Below are 13,687 nucleotides of genomic sequence, written 5' to 3' on the forward strand. Positions count from 1 at the left end.
GGCTACCCTGCCACAGAGTTGGGACGCAGAGTTTTTATTACAAAAATATTCAACCTAGTTTAACTCAAACGTGGTAAATAACTACAATGACCATAATCCATTTTTGATATCTGTTTAGAACATCTTTCCTTGATGTTCTTCTCCCCAACATGCCACTGCTTTACTTACAAATGTAAAACAAGATTGCAGGAGAACAGGGACTACCACAGCAGTCAAATCTTTTCGTAGTTTTTTGTGTACATTTTGAGAAACTGTCTTTGTTTTCCAGCTGTATTGTTGTGCAGACTACCTGTGATCTGTCCCAACTGCTGTATGGAATGTTGACTGATGCACTCCAGCAAGCAGGCTGCCTGCATGCACATATCTATTACTGCTAGCGAGGCACAGACTCCAATCTAAATTACTGCACACATTGTTAATTGCTGAAAAGCTTAATGGGAAAATATATAGTAATATTTTCAGGGTCAATTTCAGGTGGAACTAATTATTTGTGGAAATTCTTACACAAGAACACTCAAAGTCAATCTTAAATGAATCATTGTTCATTTGTCAGCGCACTGGAGAGGTTCCAACTAACTCAATGCACCATAGTACACATGTTAATCAGAAGCTATTTTTGGGCAGTCCCAGCAGTTGTCTTATATATGGCTCTACACAGACAAGTTATATTTGCATGATTTAGCATAATTAATTCATCATTACTGTTTTGTTTCATTCATGTGACCGACCAATACTGGTTCATAACATGTGACAGACTAACACCTCACAAGGCTTCTCTCTAAACTGAGACCTTAAAACTGAGATATCTTTTGTTTGTTCTCAAAACAAGGTTAAAACCTTAAAACTGAGATATCTTTTGTTTGTTCTCAAAACAAGGTCTGGGTATACTGCCAAATTGCAGTTACTGATAAGAGTCAACCACTTGAAATCTGTTGAACACAGAAATTGGTTTATAGAACAGCACATGAATAGAACACAGAAATGTGTTATAAGAAAAGCACAAACATTAAAATTCCCATTCCAATAGGGTTTTGTAAATCTTACACAAGATGACGCAAGTTTGGAGGAAAAGGTCATTGAAGAGGTCAGAAGGAAAAACAATAGGGTTTTGTAAATCCTAATAATCTGTTAACATTTTAGCTAACAGATTATTAGATTGTCAGTGATTAGGTAGGTTCCCACTTCCTGCAACCCCACTTCTGCATTATAGATCGAGGAAATCTGAGACACCAGAGTAGTGCCTCTTCTCATGGTGTTTTCTGTCACCATCTTGGGAGAAGCGTTGCCCACAGACAGCGCATTGGTATGGTTTCTCTCCAGTGTGAACTAGCATGTGTACCTTAAGTTTCTCTTTTCGAAAGAATCGTTTTCCACAGTATCTGCACTGATGATTTCTCTCTCCAGTATGAACCCTCCTCACATGCATCACCATGCCATCTTTGCGAGTAAATGTCTTTCCGCATTCCAAACAAGGATAGGTTGCTCTTTCTCCAGAGGTATGTGTTAGTATGTGTCTTTGGTACGATTTTATGTATGGAAAACTCTTCCCGCACTCAGTGCAGTGATACGGTGTCTCTCCAGTGTGTACTCGCATGTGTATTTTGATGTTGCGATACTCCTTCCCACATATTGTGCAGAGAAATGTTTCTATTTTTCTCAAATGTGTTCTCCTGTGTCTTTCAAAAAGTCCCTTGTACAAGAACTGCTTGTCACAGTCAGGACAGTGGAGGATCTCTCTGTGTACTAAAAAGTGTGCTTTCCAGTCAACCAGGTCTGAAAACCTTTCCTCACACTTTGAACAGCTGTAACTTTTCTTGTGTGTTAGCTGATGTTTTTCAAGCTGTTCCAATAGGACAAAGCTTTTCACACAGTCAGAGCAGTGGAAATTACGTTCCTCCTTCATGTGTGTTTTTTGGTGTAATTTAAGATTATCTAATCGAGCAAAACTTTTGTCACAGTCAGGGCAGTCGTAAGGCTTCTCTCCTGTATGTGTTCTCTGATGTCTTATAAGACGATTCTCTTGTTTGAAGCTCTTACCGCAGTCGGAACAGACGTAGGGCTTCTCTACAGTTCTGAAACTCTCGGTCCAGTCTTCAGGAGTATCTTCAGGAACCTCTTCATTCTCCTGTGATGTTTGGGGTTGTTGTCCTTTTTCTACGTGTTGATTCTTTCTAACAGAACTTTTGCAAGGCGAGCCTTTGCCTAGCTGTGACTGGACCATTTCCCCCCCTGGTGCACTAGCTCGAATTTGACTCTCCTGCCTGCCTCTGCTGGCTGTTCTCTGCGGTGTGTTCACACAGTCTACATTCAGTCCAGCCTGTTCAAGCCGTGTGACATGTTCCTCTTTCATATGTATTTTTGCGTGTAATTTAAGCTTATCTAATTGAGCAAAACTTTTGTCACAAACAGGGCAGTGGTGATGCTTCTCTCCAGTATGTGATCTCTGGTGTCTTATAAGATCCCTCACTTTTCTAAAGCTCTTACTGCAGTCAAAGCAGTAGTGTAGCTTCTCTCCTCCAGGACTGAAACCCTCGATCCAATCATCAGAGTCATCAGTATCTAGGGGCTCCTCTTCCTTCTCCTGTATTGTTTTGCTATGTGATGGTGTTCTCTTTCCGGGAGCTCTAGCTCGTATTTTACTCCGAACTACAAAATGTCCATCTTGCTGCTCATTATTAGAACTGTGGAAGTGGTCCCGCTCGATCAGGTTGTCATCTTGCAGGTCTTCTGAGGTGTCCATCTCCTCTACCTGGAAATACATTTAAAATGGCATAATTACTAGTGGGCCTACCGTCTCTGTTCTCTAAAACATTTGTTTTGTAATACATAATATAGTCTACTTTTCGATACATTTAAAGTCCAAATTAGAATAGATAGCATACAATAAATACCTGAACAAATAACTTACATTTGTACAGTAGTAGCTAGGTCTAATCTTTTGAAATACCTAACAGTATCAACATGATAATGATGATTTGTTTGTCATTAGGCCTAGAGATCACCATATGCTAGTGTTCTAGGCAAGAGAAGGTTCATTGACAGTAGTAGTCTTTACCTTCGTCTCCTTGTGTTTAATGAAGCCAGACAGCCAGGACAGCGTTGTGAGTATTTGTGGTTGTATTTCTGACGCTGCATCCCCACTCTTCCCCTTAATTTTCCTCCTCAGTCGAACATATCGGTCCCTCAAGTTCTTCCATTTCGTCCTGCAAATCTGTTCTTCTACTCTCAGAGTTTTGGCTATCTCCTTCCAGCTGTTGTTGGTCATGGTGAAGTCTTTATAGTCTTTCAATGAGGTGTTGTACAAATTGTTGTACCTTCTGACCTCTTCAATTACCCTTTCCTCCAAACTTGCGTCGTCTTGCGTCTTGCTTGGCTTAGCGTCATCAGTATATTGAGGCTCCTCGTCATCTTGGTTTTCCTGCATTGTTTGGGGCAGTCCTTCGTCCTTCTCAAAGTCCGCCATTTTCCCTGATGTGCGTTTGTATCTGATCAGAGGGGGTGTGGGTAAAACCACAAGCTGCAAACGAAGTCTGCTGTGTTATTCTATACACAACAGCTGTCTATTTTTTCTTGTAACAATTTAAGCTTTTGGTTAGATTTGATTCGTAGTGAAACAAAAATAAAAAGCCCATCATTTCACACGATCCTTGATGTTGCTACTGCATATCTATCCCACTGGCTGGTTAGGTAGTCCTCTCTCCACACCAGACGCAGCGTGATGAGGTTTAGAAAGAACAAGACACACACAGAAAGCTAAACTACCGATTGAAAACGAATCTAGACGACTAGATCGGATATACAAATCACATGCATGTTGAAACGTCAAAATGCCACTTCTTCGGGATTGTGTTGGTGGATCGCATCCAATTTAAGATGCATACACCGCCACCTACTGTACTGGAGTTTGAGGCCATTCACGGCCTACCTACATTAAATTATTTGTGATATGGTCCTATACAATTTGGGGAGAGTAAAAAATATTTGTTGTTGTTGTTGTATTACCCTACCAACGGCCTGGGAGGACAGAACACTACCACTCAACACCCCCAGCAACTGTTCCGCAGTAAAACCTTGCAATCCCAAGTATTTCTCTGCCGCTGCCACCACAACCTCTCTTTTCTGGAACTTAAGATCCATTTTTGCAGTACAATTGACAACCATAGCTACTGCATGAATGGCAATAAACCTACCTTACTGAAGCATATATTATTTCCGTCACTCTCTATTAGTCTCTGCCCACTCACAGGAATCCTCTCAGGATCCCCATTATAGTGAATGGGGAAATGGTCAATATTCGCGCAATTAAAAATAAAAAAAGATTAACATGGTACCAACAATTGCTTTTATTACACAAGATCCAACGTTATGTCATTGAACCGATTGTTTTAATATCGCACACAGAATAAATTCTAAAGATAATTTAGTTGCTCCACCAGCTTGCAGTATCCCGTCGGCCATCATCTTGAAATACTGGTTGCGTCCGAATACCGTACTTGCGTTTTAAATAGTAAGCATTTTGAGTATGCGAAAATATTAAGTTTTATAGTATGTTAAATTTCGAAACTTCATCGCATACCCAATACCATAATTAGTTAGTCTAATTTCAATGTGAACATCTACCCCAAGCGAGTATGTTCTTCAAATGATGTATTTGTATTATTGCCTGTGCTGCTGTGGACACTTAAGGTAAGGAAACATAGTTCAGGGGTGTCGTGGTGCCTGAGCGCGGAGGAGAGGGGCTCACTCACTTTTTTCCAATCTGAGGATACAAGAAGCTGGTAAAACTATTTCTGGAAAATGTATTCTGATAAATTCCAAATAATATTTAATTACATCTAAAATTACATGAAAAACGATAAAATGACAAACAAAATAAATATGTATAGGAGCCGGGAGGAAGGAAAATGGTTGTTTCTTCCGTGTCTTCTCTCTGCCTGTGGCAAAAATGAGGAAGAACTATAGGCTACGTGTATGCACGGCGGAGGCCTGTCTGAGGCTTGACCACTTTCGCCAATCAGAATGTTGAAAAAAATCAATTCAACGTGTGTCTGCCTTGATGTTTATAAAACTCCATGGACCCACTCTCTACTCTTCCGCAGTGGAACCCAGAACGATATGTGAACACTTGGTTATGCAGAGGACAGCCAAACCAGAGTGGCCACAGCAAGGCTAAAAGGAGTTCGACCCACTCGAAAAATTCAGATAGCCCTGCTAGGGTATTATAGCCTACATTGGCTATAGGTTGAAACGCAGGGCCCGTTCAAGCTTGGTATGTCAGGGTGGTCAATTAGAAATGTATATTGAGCGAAGTTGGAGGTAATAATGCATTTAGCTCCTGGACGTTGTAAAACCATGAGCCGTACCTGCCGACTGTCTCCAGATTATTAATCCACCGAGAAGAGAAATTAGATTATCATCAACATTAACAATGCAAAACAAGAGTTGGGTTATATACCGGTTTTAACGGCTTGATTGTATACTGAACAAAAATAGAAACGCAACATGCAACAATTTCAAAGATTTTTCTGAGTTACAGTTATATAAGGAAATCAGTCAATTGATTAGGCCCTAATTTATGGATTTCACATGACTGTTGGTCACAGATACCTTTTAAAAAAAGGTAGCGGCATGGATCAAGAAAACTAGTCAGTATCTGGTGTGACCAGTGGCGACCCTGTTTTGTGCACCACATTTTTGCAAAAAATAAAATCAGAGTGGGGGGGTTGCCTGTTTTTGCATTTTATTTTGACATTAATATGTGTCACATATCAGTTTGCAAACAATGTGAAAAAAGTAATAATTGAGTTAATAAAGCCGTGTACAAACATGGTCTCTATTTTGTTTTATTGAGTAATGCAGCTCCAAGATGCAGGTGTTTCAGCCTAGCTCAGTGCTTTCTGTGGTGGTGGGGCAAGCTAGCAGAAAATACGGAGCGTTGTGCTGTGATTGGCTTAGTGTTCTGTCACTCATGGGTACACTGCGTCACCGCCAAGTCTAAGGGTAGAGCTCAAAAATGCAAGCCCCTTGGGTGCTGTCATAGAGTTACATTAGAAGTGCCCATCCAAGGAGGCTCAAGGTCACTGGCCACAGATAAAATTACGTAAAGTCACGTTATATCTACAGTAGCTTTGATTGGACTGATTGGACAAAATCTTAGCTAGCAGTCATCATCATAAATCAAGTTGACAATCTACTGGCAAATCCTTTTTAATCCTTGTCATATGAAGAGAAATAATTAAGAGAAATTATAGATAAAATGTATCGGTGCTCATCGGCCATTGGACAAAATGAAGGGTCTCTTTTCCTAGTTTAAAATTATAAACATTCAATATTGGCCATGCTGTCAATGAAGCAGGATTTATGCTACGCTTAAAACTGCTAAATCTGACTTTTTAGTGAGTTGAAGACAACTGGGAAATCAGAGAAAACGAGCTACGACTGGGAAAAAAACTTTCATCCAACTTGGAATTGTAAATCTGGAATTCGGACCTCTTTCTAGAGCTACAACCTGAAGATCACTGACGTCATTATGATTCAACCTTTTTTCTTTCTTTTGAGTTTACAGTTGTCTTGAAAGCACAATGAATCCAGAGAATAGCAGACTTTGATGACAAAGTTTGATGACAACATTTTCCCACGATGGACAGCTGCACCACCTTCCTGTTCAAGTGAGCACAGCACAACAAGGGGAGTCCAAAAATGTATTGTATGCTGCTGCATGAATTATGTAATATGCCAGGGAGATATGTGTACTGTAGATTATAAAGTAATACTACATTTATGTTGTGTAGTAAGCTGTTAGTAGCCCATGTGCCTCACCCTAATAATTTGGTCTATTTTCACCTCTTAAATTCACCTACTGTTCTGACTTGGTGGTGCACATGTAGCCTATAACCTGTTTTTGAGAAATGTAATCATTGAAGATTGTAAGAGCTTTCATTGTCTGCTTATATAGCCCCTTTATTTATCCTTTATTTATCCTACAGTTCTGACTTGGTATACACTGTAAGAATGGCCCATGTTCGGAATTCTGTTGCTGTACATTTCAAAAGTGCTGAAAAAATAGTTATATTGACCACGTCCATCCTAGCTCGCTCATTAATGTCTTAATCGAAATTACGGATTGCCTCTTATCCACTTGTCATCCCCTTATGCCATAGTTTGTACATCTCAATTGTCAGTAGAAACCACATTTGTTCAAGCAAGTCAGCCATATCACCTATGTTTTTATAAAGGCAGTAAATTAGGCTGAATGAACTGTTTCGCTGCCAGACAAGGCTTTGCTGATAGCCAGGTGCAGCAGTGGTAAGGTGTTGGGACTGCTGTTGGGACAGCTTTATGTAGGCTCTAACAGTTTGTGGGCACCGTTTGTCACCGTTATAGTGCAATTAATGTATTGTTTAGTGTTGTGTAGTGTAGTGGCTTTGCTGGTATGCATCCCACATTTTTTGTTTTGTTTTCCCACCAAGATTTACATGCTAAAATCGGCACTGGGTGTGACGCATCTCCTTCGCATAAAGTTGATCAGGCTGTTGATTGTGGAATGTTGTCCCACTCCTCTTCAATGGCTGTGCGAAGTTGCTGGATGTGTTCGGGAACTGGAACATGCTGTCATACAGGTCGATCCAGAGCATCCCATGGGGCCGTGCATTATCATGCTGAAACATGAGGTGATGGTGGCGGATGAATGGCACGTCAATGGGCCTCAGGATCTTGGCACGGTATCTCTGTGCATTCAAATTGCCATCGATAAAATGTAATTGTGTTTGTTGTTCGAGGCTTATGCCTGCTCATACCATAACCCCACCGCCACCATGGGGCACTCTGTTCACAAAGTTGACCTCAGCAAATCGCCCGCCCTCATGACGCCATCTGCCCGGTAAAGTTGAAACTGAGATTTATCCGTAAAGAACACACTTCTCCAGCGTGCCAGTGGTCGTCGAAGGTGATCATTTTCCCACTGAAGTCGATTACAACCCCGAACTGCAGTCAGGTCATATATTTATACCCTCCTTTTAGAAGGTGTCCACTCCTTGCATCTCTAGACAGCCAATACATCTCTGTTGCTAGACAGGAACTTAAGTGGTGACTGTTCCTTCTCACTTCATCTGACCTGACCTCGGCCTGAATTCCTCACTCCTCCCTAATTCACTGCTGCCTTAACAGTGACTGAAACCAGGCGGTTACCCCTTTCCTCTCTCTCAAGGATCCATGAGATTCAACAATAACATGTTCTAACAGAATGTAAGGTCCCTTCCTCACTCAGTAACATCCCATACACCTAGTTGTTATCCCTCCATTGACCCCAACATAAACATTCATTAAACAATAATACAGTACAATAATCAATAAGTTCTAACGCAGTAACCTGAATACGTATATTTCAAACTAGAATCCAACATTGTTCAGAGCACTTTGAATAGCGCGTAGTGAGAACGCAATAATTATTATTTAGGCGAGATTGTCCTTGAAAGAGCACGTCTCGATTTGTTTTGGATTTTATCAACTGCAGTATTGATTTGACCATTTTTGTACCCCCTTTCCTTGAAATGTCTTTGCATCTCAGCCATGTTTCTGACTAAATTAGATTTATTTTGCAAATTCTTTTGATTGGACAGAATTGGCTGTCGGGGCAAACAGTTTCTCAGCCCTCCACAAACTGTTATGAACAATGGATATCTTGTAAAGATCTGTGTATAGAACATTATCCATCATAATTTGGTCATAACACTGTCATGACCCGTATATTTAAACCTGTTGTGACATACAGTATATTGCATTATTTTATGGCAGGTTATGACACCTACATAAGAGTGTCAAAACCCACATTAATTCAAATGAGTTTTTTCCCTACCAAGATGTTTCCTTTCATTTGAAAGTTTGTCTCTTAAACCCTTCGTTTTTGTGGTTAAGAATTCTTTACAGTCATGTTTTTTCGTCATTTTTTAAATAACTTGTAGAAAATACACTTTATGACACTGTCATGAAGCATTATGACCATCCTGTATCACTTTACTTGGACTAAGAAAATACACTTTATGACACTGTCATGAAGCATTATGACCATCCTGTATCACTTTACTTGGACTAAGAAAATACACTGCTCCAGCATTCATCCCAGTCATCAGCAACAGAGAATTGGGGTAGGTGCATGTCTGACATCAATGTATGCACAATTAGAATTATAATTTAACATGCTATTTTACTTTTTTTTAATGTATATAATAAACAAACTGTTGACACGTAGGCTGTGGTGGAATGGAATGTTTTTCCTTGTTGGTAGGTATGTGGGTTTTGGCACTCTGATGTAGGTGTCATAAAATAACGCAATATATGTCACAACAGGTCTAAATGTGCCATGACTGTGTTATGACCATATTACCACAGTATGATGGCGCCGACAGAGATGGTCGCCTTGCTTCGCGTTCTTAGGAAACTATGCTGTATATATTTTTTTTAATGTATTATTTCTTACATTGTTACCCCAGGAAGTCTTATTACATACAGCCGGGAAGAACTATTGGATATAAAAGTGACGTCAACTTATCATCATTACGACCAGGAATACGACTTTCCCGAAGCGGATCCTCTGTTCGAACCACCACCCAGGACAATGGATCTAACCCCAGAAGCCGACCTAAAACAATGGCGCCGCTGAAAAGAGGCAGACCTTTTGCCACATTTCAGGCTTCAAACATAAAGATATAAAACTGTATTTTTTTGTGAAGAATCAACAACAAGTGGGACACAATCATGAAGTGGAACGACATTTATTGGATATTTAAAACTTTTTTAACAAATCAAAAACTGAAAAATTGGGCGTGCAAAATTATTCAGCCCCTTTACTTTCAGTGCAGCAAACTCTCTCCAGAAGTTCAGTGAGGATCTCTGAATGATCCAATGTTGACCTAAATGTCTAATGATGATAAATACAATCCACCTGTGTGTAATCAAGTCTCCGTATAAATCCACCTGCACTGTGATAGTCTCAGAGGTCCGTTAAAAGCGCAGAGAGCATCATGAAGAACAAGGAATACACCAGGCAGGTCCGAGATACTGTTGTGAAGAAGTTTAAAGCCAGATTTGGATACAAAAAGATTTCCCAAGCTTTAAACATCCCAAGGAGCACTGTGCAAGCGATAATATTGAAATGGAAGGAGTATCAGACCACTGCAAATCTACCAAGACCTGGCCGTCCCTCTAAACTTTCAGCTCATACAAGGAGAAGACTGATCAGAGATGCAGCCAAGAGGCCCATGATCACTCTGGATGAACTGCAGAGATCTACAGCTGAGGTGGGAGACTCTGTCCATAGGACAACAATCAGTCGTATATTGCACAAATCTGGCCTTTATGGAAGAGTGGCAAGAAGAAAGCCATTTCTTAAAGATATCCATAAAAAGTGTCGTTTAAAGTTTGCCACAAGCCACCTGGGAGACACACCAAACATGTGGAAGAAGGTGCTCTGGTCAGATGAAACCAAAATTGAACTTTTTGGCAACAATGCAAAACGTTATGTTTGGCATAAAAGCAACACAGCTGAACACACCATCCCCACTGTCAAACATGGTGGTGGCAGCATCATGGTTTAGGCCTGCTTTTCTTCAGCAGGGACAGGGAAGATGGTTAAAATTGATGGGAAGATGGATGGAGCCAAATACAGGACCATTCTGGAAGAAAACCTGATGGAGTCTGCAAAAGACCTGAGACTGGGACGGAGATTTGTCTTCCAACAAGACAATGATCCAAAACATAAAGCAATCTACAATGGAATGGTTCAAAAATAAACATATCCAGGTGTTAGAATGGCCAAGTCAAAGTCCAGACCTGAATCCAATCGAGAATCTGTGGAAAGAACTGAAAACTGCTGTTCACAAATGCTCTCCATCCAACCTCACTGAGCTCGAGCTGTTTTGCAAGGAGGAATGGGAAAAAATTTCAGTCTCTCGATGTGCAAAACTGATAGAGACATACCCCAAGCGACTTACAGCTGTAATCGCAGCAAAAGGTGGCGCTACAAAGTATTAACTTAAGGGGGCTGAATAATTTTGCACGCCCAATTTTTCAGTTTTTGATTTGTTAAAAAAGTTTGAAATATCCAATAAATGTCGTTCCACTTCATGATTGTGTCCCACTTGTTGATTCTTCACAAAAAAATACAGTTTTATATCTTTATGTTTGAAGCCTGAAATGTGGCAAAAGGTCACAAAGTTCAAGGGGGCCGAATACTTTCACAAGGCACTGTATAAGTATTTTCAACCAGGTTTTGCCCACTGGGTAGTGATCTAGGCTAGATAAGGTTTGGACAGTTAGACTCTTGTATTTTATGAAGCCAGACAGCCAGGACAGTGTGGTGAGTATTTGTGTTTGTATTCCTAATGCATCCCCACTCTTCCCCTTAATTTTCTTTCTCAGTCTAACGTATCTCTCAAATTCTTCTATTTCATCCAGCAAATGTGTTAGCCCAAACTCTAAGAGTAGAATCTCCTTTCATCTATTGTTGGTCATGGTGAAGTCTTTATAGTCTTTCAATGAGGTGTTGTACACATTTGTGAACCTTCATTTAGCTTTTCTCCTAAACTTGCAACATCTTGCATCCTGCTCGGCTTAGGATTCATCAATATCTTCTTTGAGCTCCTCTTCACCTTGGTTCTCCTGCATTTTGGGGGGCAGTCCTTCCCCCTCAAATTCTGTCATTTTTCTAATTAGTCATATTGGGCAGAACAGGCATGGAGATGGGCAAAACCAAGCACAATCCTATTCGTTCTAGCATTCATGTGCATATTTCTGTTAGGGAACGTCTACTCTAAAGTGTGCATATGCAATAACTCAATTTGCCTTTGCCCCCCATAAGCAAAGCTATTTAAAAAAATACTTTGGCAATGGGTAAAGTCTACAAAACATAACATTTTAGTTTTGGGAACATAAAATTGTATTGAGATCAAATGTTTAATCGATTAGAAAATTTGCATTATGTCAGCCAAAATCCATCTTCTCCCATTGCCGGCTACTGTGCTTCCTCTCACTACCATATTTGGTAGGCAGTGGAAACCCAAGCAGATGCTTCACATTTATACATCCAGTGAAATATCGGTCTATGGAGTGGCTATTTTTATTTCATTTAACTAGGCAAGTCAGTTAAGAACAAATTCTTATTTACAATGACGGCTTACCAAAAAGGCAAAAGGCCTCCTGTGGGGATGGGGGTTGGGATTAAAAGTATAAATAAATTAAAATATTAGGACAAAACTATAGTTTGTTAATCATGAGAAGAGAGTAGAGTCGGAAACTTTCCGGGTAATTTTCCAATGGGAAGTTAAGTCCGGGAATTTGGGGAATTTTGCATAAATTCATCCCAAATTTTTTTTTACAACAGTGAACCTTTTTTTGTAGGATATACATAAGGTAATTCTAGGTATTGTGGCATATTTTGTTTAAACTATCCCCAATTCAATGGAATTGCAACCCTCTGCAGGTACAGTGCATTCCTCCATCACATGTAGAGCTGATTCTCAAGATCTTGCACACTAATGAGACACAACACACACATCAAAGCACCCAACAGGCTGACCAATACAAGGGTTGAAAAATTGGTAGCCATCCGGGCAAATTTGAGGCTTTTTGACCCTGACATCCTCAAAAAGGTTGGAAAGTGACAGTGAAGATGAGGCTTCAGAGTCTGATGTTCAATAGGTGGACATTGAGGAGGTCGAGGGAGTAGACATGGAAGCCTGAGAGAAAGACAACCAAAGCTTTAGTTTCTAGACTATCATTTTACAGACATTTGTTGAAAACGTTTTTGGGACGTCCCTTTTGTTCTTCAGTGAAATCATCCCATGTGAAGATTCAACTCATTTAATTAAAGTTAAATTCATAACTAAATAGTTGTTTTTATTTCTATTGGAAGGATTTAATCATTTGTGAGTATGTCTACTTATGATAAGTTAAAAGGTTTATGTTTGTCTCCATATGATATGGTAAATATATCCAATGCAAAAAAACATCTACATTTAAATGATATTAATTTGCATACATTCCCCTTAATTCCCACAGAAAGTTTCCACCTCTGAATACTCCCCAAAATGTGCAACCCTAGAAGAGACAACACAACACTACAAGAGACCTAAGATGACAACATAGCAATGCAGCAACACATGACGGTAGGAACACAACATGACAACAACACAACATGGTAGCATCACAAAACAGGGTACAAACAGTGCTGTTGTCTGTGCCCAACAAAGGGCAAGGTAGAGACAACAATACATCACTCAAAGCAGCCACAATTATCAGTAAGTGTCCATGATTGAGTCTTTGAATGAAGAGATTGAGATGAAAGTGTCCAGTTTGAGTGTTTGTTGCAGCTTGTTCCAGTCGCTAGCTGCAAAGAACTGAAAAGAGGAGCGACCCAATTTGCAAATAAATTCATTAAAAATCCTACAATGTGATTTTCTGGAATTTTGTTTCTCATTTTGTCTGTCATAGTTGAATTGTACCTATGATGAAAATTACAGGCCTCTCATCTTTTTAAGTGGGAGAACTTGCACAATTGGTGGCTGACTAAATATTTTTTTGCCCCACTGTATATGGTGTGTATGCGCAACTATATGGTGGTGACCAAGGTAAAATAAACATTGGATATGCGAATCACATGCATGTTTAAATGTCGTAAAGAGCTTGCAGACAT

At 40.0% G+C, this 13,687-nt stretch overlaps 2 protein-coding genes across 2 annotated transcripts in view; both read right to left on the reverse strand.

Annotated features, from left to right (window-relative positions):
• The window catches only part of LOC110528867 (zinc finger protein 883), a 75,322-nt gene that overhangs the window by 23,750 nt on the left and 37,885 nt on the right, over positions 1-13,687 (reverse strand). The window lies entirely within an intron of this gene.
• Positions 825-3,817, reverse strand: LOC118936279 (zinc finger protein 79-like). Its single transcript, XM_021611029.2, has 2 exons — positions 3,056-3,817; positions 825-2,749 (listed from the first exon to the last, which is right to left on the reverse strand). The coding sequence occupies exons 1-2, from the start codon at positions 3,461-3,463 to the stop codon at positions 1,205-1,207; spliced, it is 1,953 nt and encodes a 650-aa protein (XP_021466704.2). The 5' UTR covers positions 3,464-3,817; the 3' UTR covers positions 825-1,204.

This window comes from Oncorhynchus mykiss, chromosome 7, assembly GCF_013265735.2.
Source record: "Oncorhynchus mykiss isolate Arlee chromosome 7, USDA_OmykA_1.1, whole genome shotgun sequence".
NCBI lineage: Eukaryota > Metazoa > Chordata > Actinopteri > Salmoniformes > Salmonidae > Oncorhynchus > Oncorhynchus mykiss.